General features: G+C 40.1%; 1 protein-coding gene across 1 annotated transcript in view; it reads left to right on the plus strand.

Moving 5' to 3' along the window:
• Window positions 1-1,271: 1,271 nt before the first annotated feature.
• The window catches only part of LOC105931149 (protein piccolo), a 68,571-nt gene continuing 50,455 nt past the window's right edge, over window positions 1,272-19,387 (plus strand). Inside the window, 3 exon segments of the mRNA XM_036148970.1 lie at window positions 1,272-1,716; window positions 6,664-7,786; window positions 12,583-13,605. Of these exon segments, the coding sequence (XP_036004863.1) occupies window positions 1,514-1,716; window positions 6,664-7,786; window positions 12,583-13,605 (2,349 nt within the window). The 5' untranslated portion in view covers window positions 1,272-1,513.

The following is a 19,387-nucleotide window of genomic DNA, read 5'->3' on the forward strand; positions in this document are numbered from 1 at the left end:
AGCCGCAAACTGAAGAAAAGGAAAAGAGATTATTCAACCTATGAGTCATCTGGAGACCTTTGCAGATGTCTTATCTATGTTTTTGAATATTTAATGATGGCATACTCCTCTAAAATTAGATACGTAGGATTTTGGAATCATGATGCCAGATGTTTTACTTTTGCCTTAAGCTCTTTTTATTGCAAGTCACATCACTGTAAAGCTCATCCCAGGATCCCTGGATTCTTGACCCCAAACTGTTTATTACATCTGCTCTTCACTGACTGGGGAAAAGGCATTTCTTGTATATTCAGAGTTAGAGTATTTTCTGTTAAATTCTTAGTCTGGATTTATCGGTCACCCTAAATATATATATATATATATATATATATATATATATATATATATATATATATATATATATATATATATATAGCAATGATAGTTGTCGCCTTCAAGTATATATTTTCCTCCACTGATGTCTTGGGATCGCTTGTAAGGTGGAGCATGCGCAGTGGGTCGGGATGTGTTTGGACAACCTGCATTTAGATAACTAGCCATTCAGAGAGGAACGGAAGTTCATATTTCAAAATAAAGCAGGCAGTGTTTAGTTAAAAAAATACTGATTTGATTATGGCTAAATATAAAAAGTCAGATTTTTTTTTCTTTTCAATGTTTTGAATACTTGCCTTGAATTCTTGTGACGCAAAATACAAATTAATATGATGGGTTGTAAAACATGACTGTTAGGGTTGGTGATGCTGTCTCTGACAGCATAATAAACCATAACAAAATTATTTAATTTTAACTGAAGTTAAAACCGTGTGCATTTCAATTAAGATGGAACAAACTAATTTCATGCAATATAACGGCGGAATAATACATAAAATGTCGTGGAACAACAATGATTACGTTTGATCTTCGGATTTTCTTTATTTCAATTTTAATTACTAATGTTCAATATATATGTTCTCTCTCTCTCTCTCATTTATTTATATATATATATATATATATATATATATATATATATATATATATATATATATATATATATATATATAGATAGATAGATAGATAGATAGATAGATAGATAGATATAGATATATATAGATATATATAGATAGTTTTACATGACTTGCTTTCAGTGGAACAAGTTCGCTTTAGGCTTGCGCGAATTCAGGAGTAATGGCAGTAAATACACCAATAAATAAAAATAGGAATTTTATTTTGTGCAGTGTGCCGGAAATCTTTCAGTGGTTATGAGTACTAGTAAAACGAGGCTCCCCCTCACAGAAAACTGTGGCAACTGTGGTTTGAAGCTGAAGAGCTGCGAGGCACAGAAAAAAAACAACAACGGGAAACGTAGGAAATGGAGAAGCGCGACCGGATAGGAAAATAACCACAGAAATATAAATATTCCGTGATGCTTCGATACTCCAAGGATCACCGTTATCGAAGATAAATCTTTTTTTTTTTTTTAAAGAAACGGGTCTCGGATTCATCTGAGAACTGGGGGGGACGGGAGGGGTCGATCATGGGGAACGAAGCGAGCCTGGAAGGAGGCGAAGGGCCGCTGTCTGGTCTGCCGGCGGGGCTGGCACCTGACGGGAAGGGCGGCTTCGTTCGGGTCTCCGACGGCACTCCGGTCAACCTAAGCGAGGATGAGAGGAGGCAGCTGGCCGTCGCGATGTCAAGGGCGCAGGGCAGGCAACCTGGAGGTCCAGCAGCCGCACGAAGGCAGGGATTTCAATTTAATGCACATCAAATATCTATATTGACCAAGCATGTGTGTGTGAGAGGCGTGGGTGGATGTTTGTGTGGTAATTAGGGAATATTGCAATAAGGAGCTGCACCCATTTCAAACCTACAAACCGCACAAGAAACCCTAATCTATTCCTAGACTCGTTGTGAAGAATAGTCGACAGCACCCGAATAAAATGTTTTTTTTTTCTGACCGAATCGGCAAGATCCGCTTTAAAACTGGGTTAGTTGTTGCTCTGAACGCGGTGCGTGTACCGTTCTTTAAACGAATACGTCCTAGTCACCAGAAGGGTCCGATTTGATCGGCCGTTCTGTGTGAAATCAGAGAGGAGACACACCTCCAGTAGCCTATTTGTGAGAAATGGTCGAAATGCCTGCTGGGTAAGGAAATATGTCGTGCCCAGCGTGTTTTTTTTCCCTCCCACCTTCTGCATTTTGAACGACATCTTAACACCAAACCACGCTGATATTGCAACCATTATTTGAGGGTGAAAATCCCGGATAGTTGTATATTTTTCCTAAGTAGCGTCTCAAGAATAGAAAAACCAGCTAATTATATTAGGAGTTGGCTATTTATAACTGGAAGATGTCTCTCCATAGGCGTCGGATGAAGTGATGCGTCTCCGTGTTAATTGGCTTCAACTGGGGGAAATTTATTTTTATCCGAGCTAGAGATGGGGGTGGGGGGGTGCATCAATATTAATATGACTATAAATAGAACAGAGGCGTTGATGTTTATAATGTTTTCTGTCTCAATGTCTTTCCTCCTCCCGGATTCTTCGTGTTTTCCTCCCGTAGTAGAAGCAGTGCTCCATCTCTTGGTAGTAGGCTCAACGCTGTCCGTGGTGCTGAAAATACTCACTGCGGCGCTTTTACGCCAATTATTAATGTTTGCCGACAGTCAGCCCAAGGTTTTTTTGAGGCCCCAAGCAGAATTTTCTTGAAGGACCATAACAGAGCCACTTCTCTATTGTTCCTGCGTTTTGTTTTTGTTGTTTCGTCACGTTTAAACTCTTGTATGCTTTGCCTTCTGCAAGCTGAACCCGATAGAAAGGAGTAGGAGGAGCCATGTATAATGCTGCATTGACAGCCGACCGTGGAAAAGGGGCTTTTGCTTTCAGTGATGGGGACTGAGTCTGCAACTTCAGTTGAACTTAAAGCTACATGCCAAACCTTTCCTTAACATCAAGTAGACTCTCAATGTATGTATACATGACTAACACTAACACTAGAACAACATGTACTAGTCAGTTCTTTGTAATGTTTCGCAATCATATCTTAGAGTAAAGGCTCACAGATTCCTTTGTCTTAATTTAGTGTTTCTATCAAGCAAACATTTAAAGAAAGTAAGCAAATGATAATCACTGTGACTTACATTCACACACCCTCTTGACCACACAGATGTTTAAGAAACTGAACTTTGTATAAATTGACTTTGGGACAGGGCTGCACAGTGGCACAGTGGGTAGCGCTGTTGCCTTGCAGCAGACAGCAAACAATGAGTTTGCATGTTCTCCCTGTGCATGCGTGGGTTCTCTCCGGGCACTCCGGCTTCCTCCCACAGTCCAAAAACATGACTGTAAGGTTAATTGGTCTCTCTAAATTGTCCTTAGGTGTGCGTGAATGGTTGTTTGTCCTGTCTGTCTCTGTGTTGCTCTGCGACAGACTGGCGACCTGTCCAGGGTGTACCCTGCCTCTCTCCTGGTAAACGATGGAGATAGGCACCAGCAACCCCCATGACCCCATGAGGGATTAAGCGGGTCAGAAGATGGATGGATGGACTTTGGGACATTTGAAAACAAACAAACTTAATTTAGCTTAAACATTTAATTTTCTTGCTGTGAAGTTATTTGTGTCATTAAACAGATACTTTAGGTCAGGGTTAGGATACTTTAGTCAGTAGATTGCATCTCGTTCTATGCTTGGTAATTTACTGCTGAACCTGGAACCCATGTCCTGTGGAAACTGAACAAAAGGTTTGAATGCAGATTTATTACATGGTCTCCTAATATTTGAAAAATCCTTAAGCTACTGGAAAATAAAAATAAAAACACGACCCTAAATGTATTATGCTATATAGAAAGAAGTTGACCGTTTCAATGTGAACATTAAAATGTTGCAAACTACATCAATAAATATAATTAACATGTCATTAAAATAAAATGCTATCCCATATTATTCATTAAGAAGTTCAACACCAGTGTAATCGATTTGTACCATAATAGTCTGAGCATCAGTGCATATTAAAACTTTTAGTGTGATATATGTGCCTAATATACTTTAGTAGTTACCAAATAATTAACAGTAGGGAATCGTTTTTTGTATCCTTAATTGGATGTTCTGATGAAGATATCAAATGTTGATGTGTTAAATTGAGCCCAACAATAATTATTTCATTTCATAACCTTAAATAATTCGTACATTTTAGGCAGCCTGGATCTCATTCATCCAATTTTGAAAATTACTTTTCTTCAGCAGACTTGAAGCATGTGTTGGCCTTTTGGCAAATTATCAGTCCTTGAGTTAGACATACACCTCAAGGACTTAGGAATTGACTTGGATTTGCATCTTAAAGATTCATGGGTTGACTTGGACTTTTCACAACCATCAGATTGGATTTAGTCACCCTTGTAGAAGACTTGAGACTTGGCTCAGAAAAGAATCCCTCTTGAACATCTGTTATTTTGCTAATCTTTTTTACAATTGGGTTTTTCAGCCAAGAAAGAAGCAGTGATAGTGACTAACGTAGCTTTAAATTACAACTGCTTTAGTACAATTATTGGCTTTGAATGTTTTTCTTTATTTTTTGCATTCTGTGGTATGTGAACTATGTGAATTAGTCTCCTTAGTCACCTCATAGTTTAGTCAAGGGGTGGGCAATATAGTTTATGGTATTTATTGTTATAACAAAAGTGATTATTAAAAAATATTTACAATTTATTTGCAGTTTCTTATGCAACTGTATGTCTGTCACTGCAAAAACAAAATTACTGCTTTTAAATAACATACCTATTTTTAAACTGGCTTTTCCACAACACCAGTTACATAAAGAAGGGGGATTTCCAACATTAAATTGCCCATAGTAACTGTATTTCACAATCTTCAAAATTTAGACCATTTTAAAATAGGCCTGACAAATCCAAATTATCATAAGAAATCTTTCACAATAAGTGCAAACAACACTATTAAATGCTTATCCCTAGTTCAGTGTTACCCTCCTTGATTGCCTGCAACCCTTTACAGTAAGAAATTGCTTATGCAGGCCAGGAAAATAATCACATACTACATTCATTGCAACATAAAACTTAACTGCCTAATATTTTTTATCTAAATATACCACGGCACCAAGGGACCTTTGCAACAGCAGAAATCAATGTATGTGTGTGTGTTATAGACATGCAGCATCATACTTTAACCAATGGCAGCCAGTAGGTCCATTAGTGCACTAGTGCTATTCTCCAAACACCCTGTCGGCATGTGCTTTATTAGTTGTGCAGGTTGTGTGTACCTGCCCTTTCACTTTGACCTAACAAGCAGCGTATAGCTAAGTGTTTCTCGTTCTTTGTCAACAATCTACACTCTGTGTCGTTTTTCAGTAGTCATCTTTCTGTCAGCTTTACCTCCAAGGCTAAAAGTTACCCATTTTCTGTGCGCTGATGTGTTGATCAAGTCTAAAAAGAGTGCTGTGGCTGCACCTGTGTATCATGAGCACAATAAGGATACATTAGAACATCGTACAGAGTTATGTACAGTACATAGCACAGTTCAAATGAGTACATGCCAAATATTCCACATATTGTCTCATTGCAACCAGAAAAGTAGTTTAATAGAAAAATGATTGTTTTCAATTTGTTTGCGACTAAAAAAAAAAATCAATATTGTGGTATCTATTTGTATTCAACCTCCCTGAGTCAGTAGTTTGTGGGGCCACATTTAACTGCAGTTACAGCTGCTGGTCTTTTAGGATAAGTCTCTCACAGCTCGACATAGCTTGAGACTAAAACGTTTACTGACTCCTCTTGGCAAAATAGCTCAAGCTCAGTCCGAATGCATTGAGAGCTTCTGTCATAAATCAATTTTCATGTCTTGCCACAGATTCTTAATTGGATTTAAGTCGAAACTTTATCTGAACCATTCCAACACATGACTAGGCTTTGAATTAAACCATACCACTGCAGCTGGCTGTATGTTCAGAGGTGGTGTTCTTGTGGAGAGTGAACTTCTAATCCAGTCTCAAGCCTCTTCCACCTTCTAATGGGTTTTCCTCGTGGATTACCCTGTATTTAGCCTCACTCGTCTTCTCATCGACGAAGATGAACATCTTTTACTGTCTCTGCAGAGGGTGGAAAAAAACATCCCATAGCATAACGTCTCGCAAAGACACGTAGGGCCCTTTGAATGGTTCCCTGGAATATTTGGTTGGTCCGTGAGGGGGAAAATACAAATGCAACATTTTCCATTTTTTTACTTGAATATTTTTGAAGAACATTTACCCTTTTCATTTACTTCACCACAATGCAGTACTGTGTGCTGGTCAATCAGATAAAATCCTATTCAGCTCGAGTATGAAGTTAAAACAAGACAAAATGTTAAAGAATTCAAGTTGGGGTTAAAAAATAGCGAGATTGTTATATAGACCATTTTCTGTAGATCAGTTTAGTCTTGAGCCTAATTTTTGAAGTTGTGAATTGCTGTCAAGGCAAGTGCGAATGATTCAGCAGAAACAACATATTGCTGTTTTTTTAGATGTTAGATTTTTTATAATGCCAGATGTTAAATTCTGCGTCCCAGTTATAACACATATGGCGCAGATGCACCGTTGGACCGGTTTTCTTGTTAAAATTTTATATGCAGTTCAGTGTTTTATGTTTGTTGTTTATACACACATGCCCATAACAAGGACTGTTTTTTTTTTTCTTTCAGACCTTCAGAATCTGATGCTCAGCAACAAATAGGGGGTTCCAGGGGCCCAGCTGGTTTAAGTAAAAGTCGAACTGTAGATGCCTTCAACCAGGGTCCACCAGGCAAACCCACGCCGGGCCGCAGCCCATCTTCCCTGAGCCTCTTTGAATCCAGATTCCGGCAGGAGCCAAAAGGCCCAGAGACTAAATCATCCGGCATGTTTGGCTCCAGCTTCCTCAGTGGGGCAAACCCCCTCAGTGCTGTGTCGTCCATGACATCCTCCATCTCATCCATGGGCGATGCCGTTAACATTCCCAAGTTTGGACTGTTTGGGGATGAGGAGGAGGGTGAAGCATCAGCAAAAGTGGAGAACAAGCAAGGAGGGAAGCCACCAGGGAAGGGCCCCCAACAGGGGCCGGGACCAAAGGGACCACAGCAGGGAGGACCCCCAAAACAAAGTCAAGGCCCTCCTGGGCAGAGTCCAAAGCCAGGTCAAGCCCCCCCTGGTCAGGGACCGAGACAAGGTCAGGGGACACCAGGTCAGGGACTGAAATCAGGTCCTCCGGGGCAAGGACCACCTGGTCAGGGACCGAGGCAAGGTCAGGGGACACCAGGCCAGGGACTGAAATCAGGTCCTCCGGGGCAAGGACCACCTGGTCAGGGACCGAGGCAAGGTCAGGGGACACCAGGTCAGGGACTCAAATCAGGTCCTCCAGGGCAAGGACCACCTGGCCAGGGGCCAAAATCCAGTCAAGGTCCTCCTGGCCAAGGACCAAGGCAAAGTCAAGGGCCCAAATCAGATCAAGGACCCCCTGGGCAGGCCCCCAGGCAAGGTCAAGGACTTGCAGGGCAGCAGTCACCCAGACCAGATCAGGGGGGACCTTACCAACAAAAAGGCGGACCACCACAACAAGAAGCTGGAAAACCTGGACCAAAACCTCAAGGGCAGCAAGGCTCCATGCCAGCAAAGGGTGCTGGGCCTCCCGGTCAGCAGGTAGCTGGAAAGCCTGCAGCTGGACTTTGTCCGCTGTGTAAAACCACCCAGCTCAACACTGGATCTAAGGACCCACCCAATTACAATACCTGCACTGAGTGCAAGAACCAGGTCTGCAGCATGTGTGGCTTCAGCCCACCAGACTCCGCGGTAAGACCCCGATTGCAAGCTGTGTTTTCTTTTTTTTTTTTTTTTTGTTTTTTACATGTAGTGAGGTCAGATGTCCCGTTATCCAATGTTCACACATAATATCAGCACATTTTTTCATACTGAGTCATGTACACAAGTCACTAATGTAGTTCATGCTGCAAGTCTTCAATTCTGGTGCTTCTCTGTTAAAAAACAAAACAAAATCTTCAGTCATGTACTGTCAGTGCTATTGGCATTAAATGTCAGAAAGCAAAATAGAATCCCCAAAAAGTACAAAAATATATCCTTTTGAGGCCAGCTTTATCATAATTCTAAAATTGTTGATCATAAAGGAATGTAAAAGCAACCATCATTTTGAAATTAAGGCTGCACCAAAAATTACCCGGATATTGAAATCTGAATATTTTCTTTCTGTGTTCCGATTGGCAAGACTAACATTGAACATTTTTATTTCCTATACTTAATTTGCCTCCAACCTAAGAATTTCCACTATTTTTAGCCTATGAAAGTATGTTGTAGTTTGCATTTTTTTGAGTTTTCTAAAAAAAAAAAAAAAAAAAAAAAAAAAAAACAGAAAGTAGACCCATTTGCTTTCATACTTGATGGACAAAGATTTTGTATCTCGATTTTGTGTTTTAATTCAAAACGAACACCTCTGTTGTGGAACCAGTGGCACATTTCTTTGTGCAATTAAGGAACAATAATCTTATTCAGCCCGAAATTGCAGGTCAGATCGGAAAAAAAGGAAAACAGCATAAAATAGCCTGTTTGGAGAATACACATTAAGTGTTACAGATAGTAACAAGTAAAAAATAAAGTGGTTCAGGTGCTCGTTTTCAAACTAGAGCAGAATCCAGCACTACCCTGCTCACATCATATTGGTTATCCCTGAGTTTGGCATGTTGCTTATAAGAGCAACACATACGGTCCGAGAAGCAGAGGGACCATATGGACTTAGGGAATGTTGACCAAGGTGACTCGTATCATGGCCACAGGAAGGAACTCTGCCAGCAAGTGATGACATTCACTCACACACGAACTGAAAGTGCTGATGGGCAAGAATTAAACCTAGCATAATATATTTTTGTTTCTTGAGCTTTTTTTTCTTTCTTTTTTAACCTGTTAATTACAAGGGCGGGTCCTTGAGCCATAAGGAGCCAAAAGCACCTGGGTAGACCAACATTGTAGTAGGTTAGTTTTTTATTTACACTTCAATACAATAAGCCCTGCAGCATACGTAGTAGGCCATAAGTATGATTACACACACATGCATTGCTCCTTTTCTAGATGGGGATCAAACTGTCAACAGCTGGCTTTATAAACACTGCCTGACATGCTGTGGAAACCAAGGAGATATCCAAACAAAAGGCTCTGCCAATGTCTTTTTTTTTTCTTTTTTTTTTTCTCTGCAATAGGTGTTTGGTATAGCAAAAGTAAACACTATGAAAGCAAACAACTGTATTATCAACATTTACAAGGGACAACTTAGTAGATCTGGCTAATTGTGGAATTCTTGGTAATCTTGAATTGCTTTTTTTAAAAAGAATATTGGCTATTTAAAGACAAGCATTTGGCTATTTACATAGACAAACTCTATGTAATCCTATGGGGTGGATTGTATTCATAAAGCCCTTTGCACACAGGATTGTTACAAAATCATTCATGGTGAAAGCGAAACACAAAAAGAGTAGATAAAACACGCAGGCAATAAGAATCAAAAACTCAATAAAAAGTAGTGCAGTACAACTATTCCACTGGCAGTGAAACAGTACCTCAGCAGGACACTTTAGTTTTCAAATGTTGCAGAGATTAGGCAGTTTTGTTAGTAACTGTTTTGAGTGGCACTCTGTGGACATTGCTGAGTCAGAAATCACACTAAGGTCCCATAGATTAGGCTGGAAAGAGAAGGCTAATGTCTACTGTTGCATTTAAAGTTGTAGTTTCTCTCTTTTAACAAATGCAATGTATCAATACCTTTGCAAACATCCGTTATTGTGTGTTAAATATCAATTTAACACACAATGCCGGATGTTTACAAAGGTAGTGACACCCTTGGATCATTTATACATTTTGTCACTTTGGAACCGCCAAACTCAATTTATTTTAATGGGATTTTATGCAATAAGTATGTACAAAGTAACATATAATTGTGAAGCAGAAGAAAATAACGTGTACAGTTAATTCAGATTTTTATGCATATAGAAATCTGAAATGTGTTACGCATTTGTACTCAGCCTCCTAAGTCTTTCTGGAGCACCTTTGGCTGCAGTTACAGCTGCATGGCTTTCGGGGTATGTCTCCATCCCAGTCTCATGCCTTATGCAAGCTGTCTTCCATGATGGCCAAGCATTTAGCTAAACATATCTTCCTACCAAGTCTGACCAGCGGCATCCCAACCACAGTATGTTGCTACCACCAACATGTCTGACCAGAGCCCCTTCTCCGACATATTTGCCCTTTATCTTATATGGCTTGTTGCAAACTCCCAATTATAATAGATGTCAATAGATTTTGTCACCATAGCTTTAGATTTCTGCAGCTTTTCCAAAGTTGCCATGGATCTCTTGACTGCCTGTCTGATTAATGCTCCCCTCGGTCACCTTGTCGTTTTAGTTTGGCAGCCATCTCCTGGTAGGTTTGCCAGATTGAGTTTTTGAATGATTCATAAAGCCTTCTGTGAGATGCTAACCTATTGGGATATTGGGATATAATGTAAACTTGCTTTAAATGTCTACACATCTGTCTGCGGTGCCCTTGATCTTCCTAATGCTGTTTGTTCACTGGTGTTCTCTGACAAACCTCTGAAGCTTTAACGGCTGGATTTAAACTGAGATTCAATTACCCACCGGTGACTCTATTTGATAATTAGGTGGCTCTGTTTAATAATTAGGCGGCTTCTCATGGAAATTGGTTGCCCGGGTGTTAAATGGGGGGCGTCGGGTATCACACCACATTCTTCCCATTTGTATTTATGGAACTATCAAAGAAAATATTTCCCACTTCAGAATCGTGAACCACTTAGTGTTAATATATCACCTAAAATCCCAAAAACACACACTGACGTATGTGGGTTTACATTGAGAATGGTATACGAATGTGTTTGCGAGGCACTGTATGTACATACACACTTCAGTTCATCCCACAACAGTGTGAAATGTGATCTGGCTGGATCTAGTTTAGCAGAGGGCCAAGTTGTACAGCACAATATACAAGTACGTCTGGGAAAAAAACAATATTGTGTAAATTATTTTAACTCATTTCAAAATGCGAAACTCGTATATAGATTCATTGCACATAAAGGGGCATGCTGATAATAAAATTATTATTCAGTGTCTCAGAAAATTTGAATATTTAAAAGGATAAGGATATTTTGAACAGAAATATCAGGGTTTTTAAAAGTGTGTTTTTTTCTATACAATATATACTTTGTTGGACCTTATTTTGCATGAATTACTTCATCAGTGTGGTATGACATGGAGGAGATCAGCCTGTGGTTCTGCTGAGGTGTAATGGAAGCCCAGATGGCTTAGATAACAACCTTCGAGGTCTTCTGATTTGTAGGGTCTAGTGTCTCTCATCTTCTTCACAAACCCCCATAGATCAGGGGGGGTTTGTTGGCCAATCAAGCACAGTCACACCACAGTTATTGAAGCAGCTTTTGGTACAGTGTGAGCAGGTGCTAAATCCTGCTGGAATATGAAATTAGTATCTCCATAAAGCTCGTATGCAGAAGGAATTGTGAACTGCTCTAAACGTTTTCTGGTGGATGGCTGTGTTGACTTCAGAAAACAAAGTGGACCAACACCAGCAGATGGCCCAAATCATGACTGTAGTGTAGAAACATCATTTTGCAACGTGGATTCTGTTCCTCTCCACTTATCCTTCAGACTCTGGGACCTTGATTTTTCCAAATAAAATGCAAACTTTAATCTAAAATGCGTTCTTTGGACCACTGAGCAAGAGTCCAGTTCTTTTTCTCCTTGGCCTGGATAAGATGCCTCTGATGTCGTCTCTGGTTCGAGAGTGGCTTATGACAAGCCCATGTGTGTTTGTCTGTGCGTAGTTGACTCAAGCCTCAGCTTGAACGGATTTTGCTTGATAATCCTCTAAAAGGCTGTGGTTATCCATGTTGCGGGAGCACTGTTCCTTCCAACACTTTTTTCTTCCACTTAACTTTCTATAAAGAAGCTTTGATGCAGCCCTTTGTGAACAACCAGCTTCTGAAGCACTATACTTTTGTGGCTTATTCTCCTTGTGTAGGTTGTCAGTAAGTGTCTTTTGGGCAATTTTTAAGTCTGTAGTTTTCCCCATGATTGCGTAGCCTACTGACCCATAGTGAGATACCATTTAGAGGCTCAGGAAGCCCCTGTAGGTATTTTGAGTTAATTAGCTGATTAGGATGTGACACCATGAATTTTTCAGGATTTAATGTTATTAAAATAATAAAATTATTTGACAATGACTCCTGTTTTGTTTCCATCAAAATTACAAGAAATAAAGGATTGAAATATTTGATTATATTTGTAATATATCTATACAAGGAGTTTCATTTGCTAACATGAGCAACAATAGTATTGAACTTTTTCTTGGTATAATTCTTTAAGACATGTAAGTTTGAAGGCTATAGTCCTGGAAGCAGCCGCCCCAGGTTTCGATTGCTGACCCTGTGCCATTTCTTGTATTTTGTTCCACTCTCTCTGCCCTTCTTCCTGTCAAGCTACTAATGAACAAAGGCCTCAAGAGCCACACAATCTTATAAAAACTCTAACTTATCTTCTTTTGTTTTTTGTCTTCAGGGTAAAGAGTGGCTTTGTCTGAACTGTCAGATGCAGCGAGCGATGGGAGGAATGGATCCCCCTGGAATGTCAAAGCCCATGCCAGGCTCAGGCCCTCCCTCGCCTCAGAGACAAGCACCTGGCAAGCCTGGAAAACTGCTCATAAAGCAGCAGAGCACATCTGAACAAGGATTAACGCCACCAACAACACCAAGGCAGAAATCCCCAGGTCCTTCATCTCCAGGACCCCTTTCTCCAGGCTCTTCATTGGGAGGGTCGCCCAAAATTGACCCCAAGACAGGGCGCCCCATTCAGCAGAGGTCCAGCCCTCAGCAGTCTCCAGCTAAAGCCAAACAGGAATCCAGCTTCTTTGGGGGTTTGGGTGGTATCAGTTTAGGAGGGCTAACGGATTCAGCTAAACCCCCTGCGGGTGCTGCACAAGCCGCAGAGTCTGTTACAGGGAAACTATTCAGTGGGTTTGGTGGACTGATGGAGTCATCGAAGCCTCCTGCAAAGGCTGCACCAAAGCAGGAGGAATCTGTGGCTGGAAAGCTGTTTGGGGGTTTAGGGGGGCTGACGGAGTCAGCTAAACCGCCTGGATCTGCATCTCAAATGTTCAGCTTCGGCTCATCGCTGCTGAGCTCCGCCACCACTCTCGTTTCTGGAGAGGAAACCAAAGTGCCAGAGTCTCCACCTGGCTCACCGGACTCTGGACCAGGTTCTCCTCCGGATTCTGATCCCGGTTCCCCTCCCGACTCTCCTTTCTCTGCCCCTGGATCGCCACTGGATTCCGGCTCTGCTCCTGACACCCCGCCTGCTGGTTCCAAGAAGCCCCCCAGACACACCTCTGTGGAGCAGGAAGAGAAGTCCCCAGCTGCTGACTCTGCTCAGGCTCCAGCTTCGGTTGCCAAGGGAAACTGCCCTCTGTGTAACCTGGAGCTGAACATTGGCTCATCAGACGCCCCCAACTACAGTCTGTGCACCGAATGCAAGAAGAAAGTCTGCAATCTCTGCGGATTCAATCCTAATCCTCATTTAGGAGAGGTAAGGAAGCTATTTACTACTAAAGTATTTCCACCCTAATCACTCTCTTTGTTCTCTAAACATGCTACATATTCCCGGGGTTTCTAAATGTTTTTACACATAAATGGATCACTCCTTTGGATGTTTCATTAAAACTGGCCGTTACAGAGATAAAAGCTTTCAGGCATCTGTTTTCTCCATGAAGAATCTCAAAACACTCTTTCATCAGAACACTGATTACTTGAATTAAGTACATCAGTTCACTTGAAAAAAAACAAAACTCATATAGACATGTGCATGTTTATCTCATGGTTCAGTGCACTGCATCTACCCTTTGGGTCAGCGGATTCTATACATTTATCATCTGCATGAACCTCATTGATGTCAGGCTTTTATTGGTGGGTTTGGATCAGGTTTTTGAATATGGTAAAAGGATTATACACACCTATGAATCCTTTTTTTTGTATTTTTTGCTTTTTACAGAGAAGCCTCATGCCTTGTTATAATCAAAAGCGTAATATTTGCCTGCTATAGCTTTCCCATAAACAGTTTTAGTTTATTTTTCAGGACCACGGTCCTGTTGGAACAGCAGAGCAAGTTCCAACCAAGGCAGTCCTCTATCTTCAATGTTCCATACACTTAATATATCACTTTACCACTTGCAGTGAAACATTACTTCAGCATGATTCTGTCTCCACCATGCTTGGCAGTTTATGCGGCGTTTTTTGGGCTTGACAGCCTTACTTTGATCCATCCATATATTTTTTCTGTCATTGTTGCCAAGTAGCTTCATCTTTGTTTCCTTTGACCTTAAAACCTTTATCCAGGGAGTAGTTGGCGTCGTCATAAGGGCAGTTTTGCTTTTCAATTGAGCTTGAAGGTGTCAATTTAGGAGCAGGAACTTATTTCTTAAGCAGTATCATCTTTGTCTATTGTGATATAAAACTGGCTTCACTGTGGACAGTGACACTGGTGTTTAAAAAGTTTCCAGAATTTCCTCTTATCTAAAGGAACACAGGTAACAGGATTTTACCAATCCTACCAAGAAGTATAATATGCTTCAATATTTATTGTTACCCATATATGTAACTGTGCGTGTGGCAACTGCTTTCTTAATTTTATTTTTGTCTTTAGGTAATCTACTGCATACTTATAGGTGTCTTACAATCCTTCTGTAAATGGAAGAACATCTAAGCTGGAATTAAGACGTTTATCACTCCCATCCAGAAAGTAGCTGCCTGCTTTTTTTAATCATCAACAACTTGGTTGGTTTGCAAGTCTTTTTTAGAAGACCTGGTACTCAGAAATGTATGCTCTCTGTTTTATGCATTGGTATTGTACATAGCTTACATAATGAGACATAACGATCTCAACACATTTGTTGGCCCTTATGGTGTTGATGTTTGAATTGCTTATTTATTGCAGTTGACTCCCCTCGTCTTCAAGAATTTGGAAAATGTCTAAAACTATAACATATAACACATAATAATGTGTGGGCACATATGACACATAATAATGTATCTTTGCCACAACTTTCTTTTACTAGAGTATAAATAGGACTTAACATAAAGGCCACTTGAGCCAAGCCAGTGGCCGCTAGGCTGAACAAGAAGCCATATGTGTTTCAATGCAGCTCACTGGTGCAGCTCACTGGTGTTGAACCGCAGGCAAGACTGGCATTTTGGGGTCACCAAGTCTCCAAAACAACCACAAGACACTCTGGACAGACAGTTGTTTCTCGAGTGACACCAAACAGTGTTTTCTATCCTAGCTTGTAAAGGATAAACATGTGAAGTTTGCTAAACTCTACTGGAACTGGAACTGTAACGTGTGCTTTGGTTTGATGACATAGAGAAATAGGCATTTTGACTGTTAAACATAAGTGGTGGGTCTGAAGTAAGAAAAAAAAGGCTGAATAACTGGGAAAGCAGTCTGATGCCCACTGTTAAGCATGGTGGATGATCTCTGATGCGGTGGGTCTGGTTCTCTTCCAAAGGCTCGAGGAACACTTTGAAATACTAAAACATCTTAAATAAGAACGTTTGACCTCTGCCAGAAGCCTAAAATTTGGACATCACTGAGTCTTTCAATAGGAAAATGATCCAAATTATATGGCCTAATCAACAAAATTGAGGACAAAATTGCTGAAACACTTGGGCCTTAAAGATTTAGCGCTCACAATGCATTATGGCAAACTGACAGCATCGGTTGAATATTAAAAAAATATTGAATATCCAAAGTTTGTCCTTAAATTTTCAAAATATCGCAAGAGCGAGAATTTGTTATGAAAATGTCATGTCCTTACAGTTATGATTTTATTTAAGAAAAATGTTTATCCCCATTTGATAGCGAAAGCAGCATTTAATCCCAATTTGGTAAATTATTTGTTTTTTCTTCTGATATAAGCCTCACTAATATCTGACATCTAGACAAAAGGTTTCCTGAATAACCAATAATTAATTTTCCACATTTACCTTATGACTTATTGACAGCCAGGTTCGGTGTTTAATGTTCTATGCAAGAGGCAAAAAAGCACAGATCCATAGCAAGTTGAGGAGGAAGAGTATAGGCATGTGTTTAAACATTGTGCCTAAGTTATCCTGGATTTCTAAAGGATTGTGGGAGATACATAGATTTTCCAAAAACACACAACAGACAACAAGATCCGGAAAATATGAGAATGCATCAAATGTTCAAGATCATCTAAGGAATATATCCTAAAAATTTGAGGTAATTAGGAGAAACATCTTATTTTTGACAGTTTTATTTTTTTAGAAGGTTTTCAATCATCATTACACTGCATATTTTGTATACAGGCTATGCCTTAAAAAAATATGTGCAAAGATTCGTAAAAATCTGATCACCTTTTTTTGTAGCTAGTTTTTATGTAAGCTGTAACACTCCCTAGTGGTGGATGTTCACCGAAGTCAAAGCACTTCACAATCTTTTTGTGAAGTCATGGTATGAAAAGCATTTGTAAATCTTTTACGTGGCTCGCTCGCTCATGCATGGTTTGTTGTCCTGTACCAAAACATTTTTTTTAGTGTGAGATTAGCCTGCTGCATTTGGGCATCTGTAACCAACACTATTTAGCTGCCAAATAATAAATCCTGAATATTACAAAACTGATGGTCGACCATTACTGCATTTGCAAAATGTGTTCCTCTGTTCCTGCAATCTGTAGCTGAAGCAAAAAAAAAAAAATAATAAAAATAAAAATATGTAGAGACAATGGCTTTTAAAAACTTGACTGCACAATGATATATATATAAAAAAACGTGTTAGTTAAGATATTCCATCACAATAATCACAGATTGGTCCATTCCAGTGGGCTGAGGAGGAAGGAATACTTAAAATCTGAGCTCGTCTTCTAAAATCTAACTTTATCTGGATGCCCAGTTAGTAACGGTCCAAAAGAATAACCAAGCCACCACCAACATTTACCTGATTTTGTCTTTGTTGCATTGTTGTGTAGGGAGCATTTTCCCCAAAGAGACCAGGCCACTCTCATGTTGGGTAGAAAACAGTGACGTGCAGTCAGGGGAGGCAAGTGAGGCCAGGCCACACTTGTCATCATGGAAAGAAAGAAAATATATAATAACATAATATAAATTTTGATTCACTCAGTCATTTGTAATAAGTAATTTTTTTTATCTAATTTGCTCATTTTTGATCATATTCTCTTTAAAATCACAGACTTTTCGCAATTTTTTATGTAAATCCTTGGTGGCGCTTGACAGCAAAGCCGGTTAAGCGCAGCGAGCTTGGCCTCCCCTGGGATCGCGCAATCCCATGTTAACTGCTCTGGCTTCCATTCTGTGAATTCATCTTCCTGTCTCTAGATCAAAACAGTTATGTACTGATTTTCCACAATTTAATATATGTGTTTTGGTCATCAAACTGTGTGCAGGTAACATGTTTTCGTGTGCTGCTGCGCGATCATAACCGGCAAAGAACTGGTTGTAGGTGAGGCCGGCAGTTCCTTGGCCTCTCGGCAGGGGGCGCTCAAGGGACACCGCTCGTGATCCCAAAACTGTAGAGTGACTGCAAGTTATGGATGTTTTATTAGCGAGTTATGCTAAAAAAAGTAAAGCACTAAAAGACTCTAAACATACAGCCGGAACAGGACTGATCAAGGAAGGCTTTCCTCCCTGGCAGTGAGCTCCATTGAGACTGAGAGACTTTTAAATCTGAAGAAGATAAAGAGAACTTTTACCGGAAATTGACCGATATGTTTGTGCAGAAAGAGCGCGGCATGGACGTCATTTATAAGTAGAGGTAAGACCGCGATAATTATTCATGTTTTGTTTTTGTAATGAAATGTGCGTAATGTGGGTTATAGTTTTTAAATGTCTTACAAATGCAGACATCCATCATAACTCATAAACTGTTACCAATTAAATTACAAATAATGAATTTATTTATTTATTTTTATCAAAGAATCAATATTTTTTCCATGTCTCTTGGTGATTTTATTTGGCCCAATCTCCTTCAGCACTTTGCAAAGAGTCTACTCTTTAGAGCGTATATATTTGTAAATCTGACTCTGATGACGTCAGTGTCTCACCAGCTATGAACCCTACCGCACGTTACTGGTAGAAAGTAAACAGAGTTGCACATTATATTGAACACCAATCATCACTGCATATCAGTGTTTTTGCTATTATAGTCACAAATGACTGCTTGGATAAAATTCCTGGATGACTGTTATGTATTTAAAAGGCCATGCATTCACAAAATACGTGGCAATTATATTCTGTCAGGTTGATGGGTTTTCATTACCCTTACTCTTTATGCATTTTAGGGACTGGGCTGAAGAAATAAAGGCAATCGAAACATATATATTAATACTTAAACTGCATGCTTTAGCTAATATTTCACAAAAAGCCTTATTTTTTTTTTTTCTTATTTAGGCATTTTACACAACAAAATGTAATGTTGACTCCAAAAATTTCCATTTGAAGCTTATGCCCGTAACGTCTCCTCTCTGCAGATGCATTAATACACGAGGACAAAAATCCTTTTAAATAGGTTTTCTAAGCGGAAATGCTTGGCGGGATAGTAAGCAGACGAATCACTTAATTGAGGGGAAGCGCATAAAAAATGTCATTATAACAATGATTGGCATCCTAACTATGGACCTGCTAATTGGAAATAAATTAGGCTTTTTATCACCGCCATCTTGTTTTTACAAGCCGTCAGCTTACCTATGGAAGTAATGCGGATGCGTCCCTTTTCCCACGTGCATAATTAAATCTGGCAGACATTGAACTGAAAACTAGTAAATCTGACCAAACTACCTTGGAAAACACGAATGACGTTCAGAACGCTCTGCACACAACACCTTAGTTGAGCCACGTAACCCCCACACGGTGTGTCACCTCTGTGTCACTCACCGTCATCATGTCAGCTGCCAGCAAAGGTTTGCCTGCTGGCGCATGCGAGCGTGAATGCTGTGAATGCTTGTCGCAGGAACAGGAGTTGGGGTACTTAAACATCGTTTTTTATTAGCAGAGCCATGGACCACTGAATAGAAGCTGTTGACTGGTGACAGCTCCCCTACTGCAGCTGTGATATTTATTGAAGTGGTTTTATTGTCGGCACTTGGGTAGGCTTCACATGGTATCTTTTTTGTTGAGATAAATCAAAGTGAGTGTGCATCCATATGGCCAAATAAACACGTGTGTTTGTATGTGTGAGGGGCATAATCTCCGTTTCCTAAAACAATTTAGAGGGCAACGGTATGCTTGTTATCCCCCCCCTCTAGCTTGATTTCAGGCAGTGGTCTTCCTGCCTAAGGATG

The sequence above is a fragment of the Fundulus heteroclitus genome, chromosome 17, assembly GCF_011125445.2.
Source record: "Fundulus heteroclitus isolate FHET01 chromosome 17, MU-UCD_Fhet_4.1, whole genome shotgun sequence".
Lineage (NCBI taxonomy): Eukaryota > Metazoa > Chordata > Actinopteri > Cyprinodontiformes > Fundulidae > Fundulus > Fundulus heteroclitus.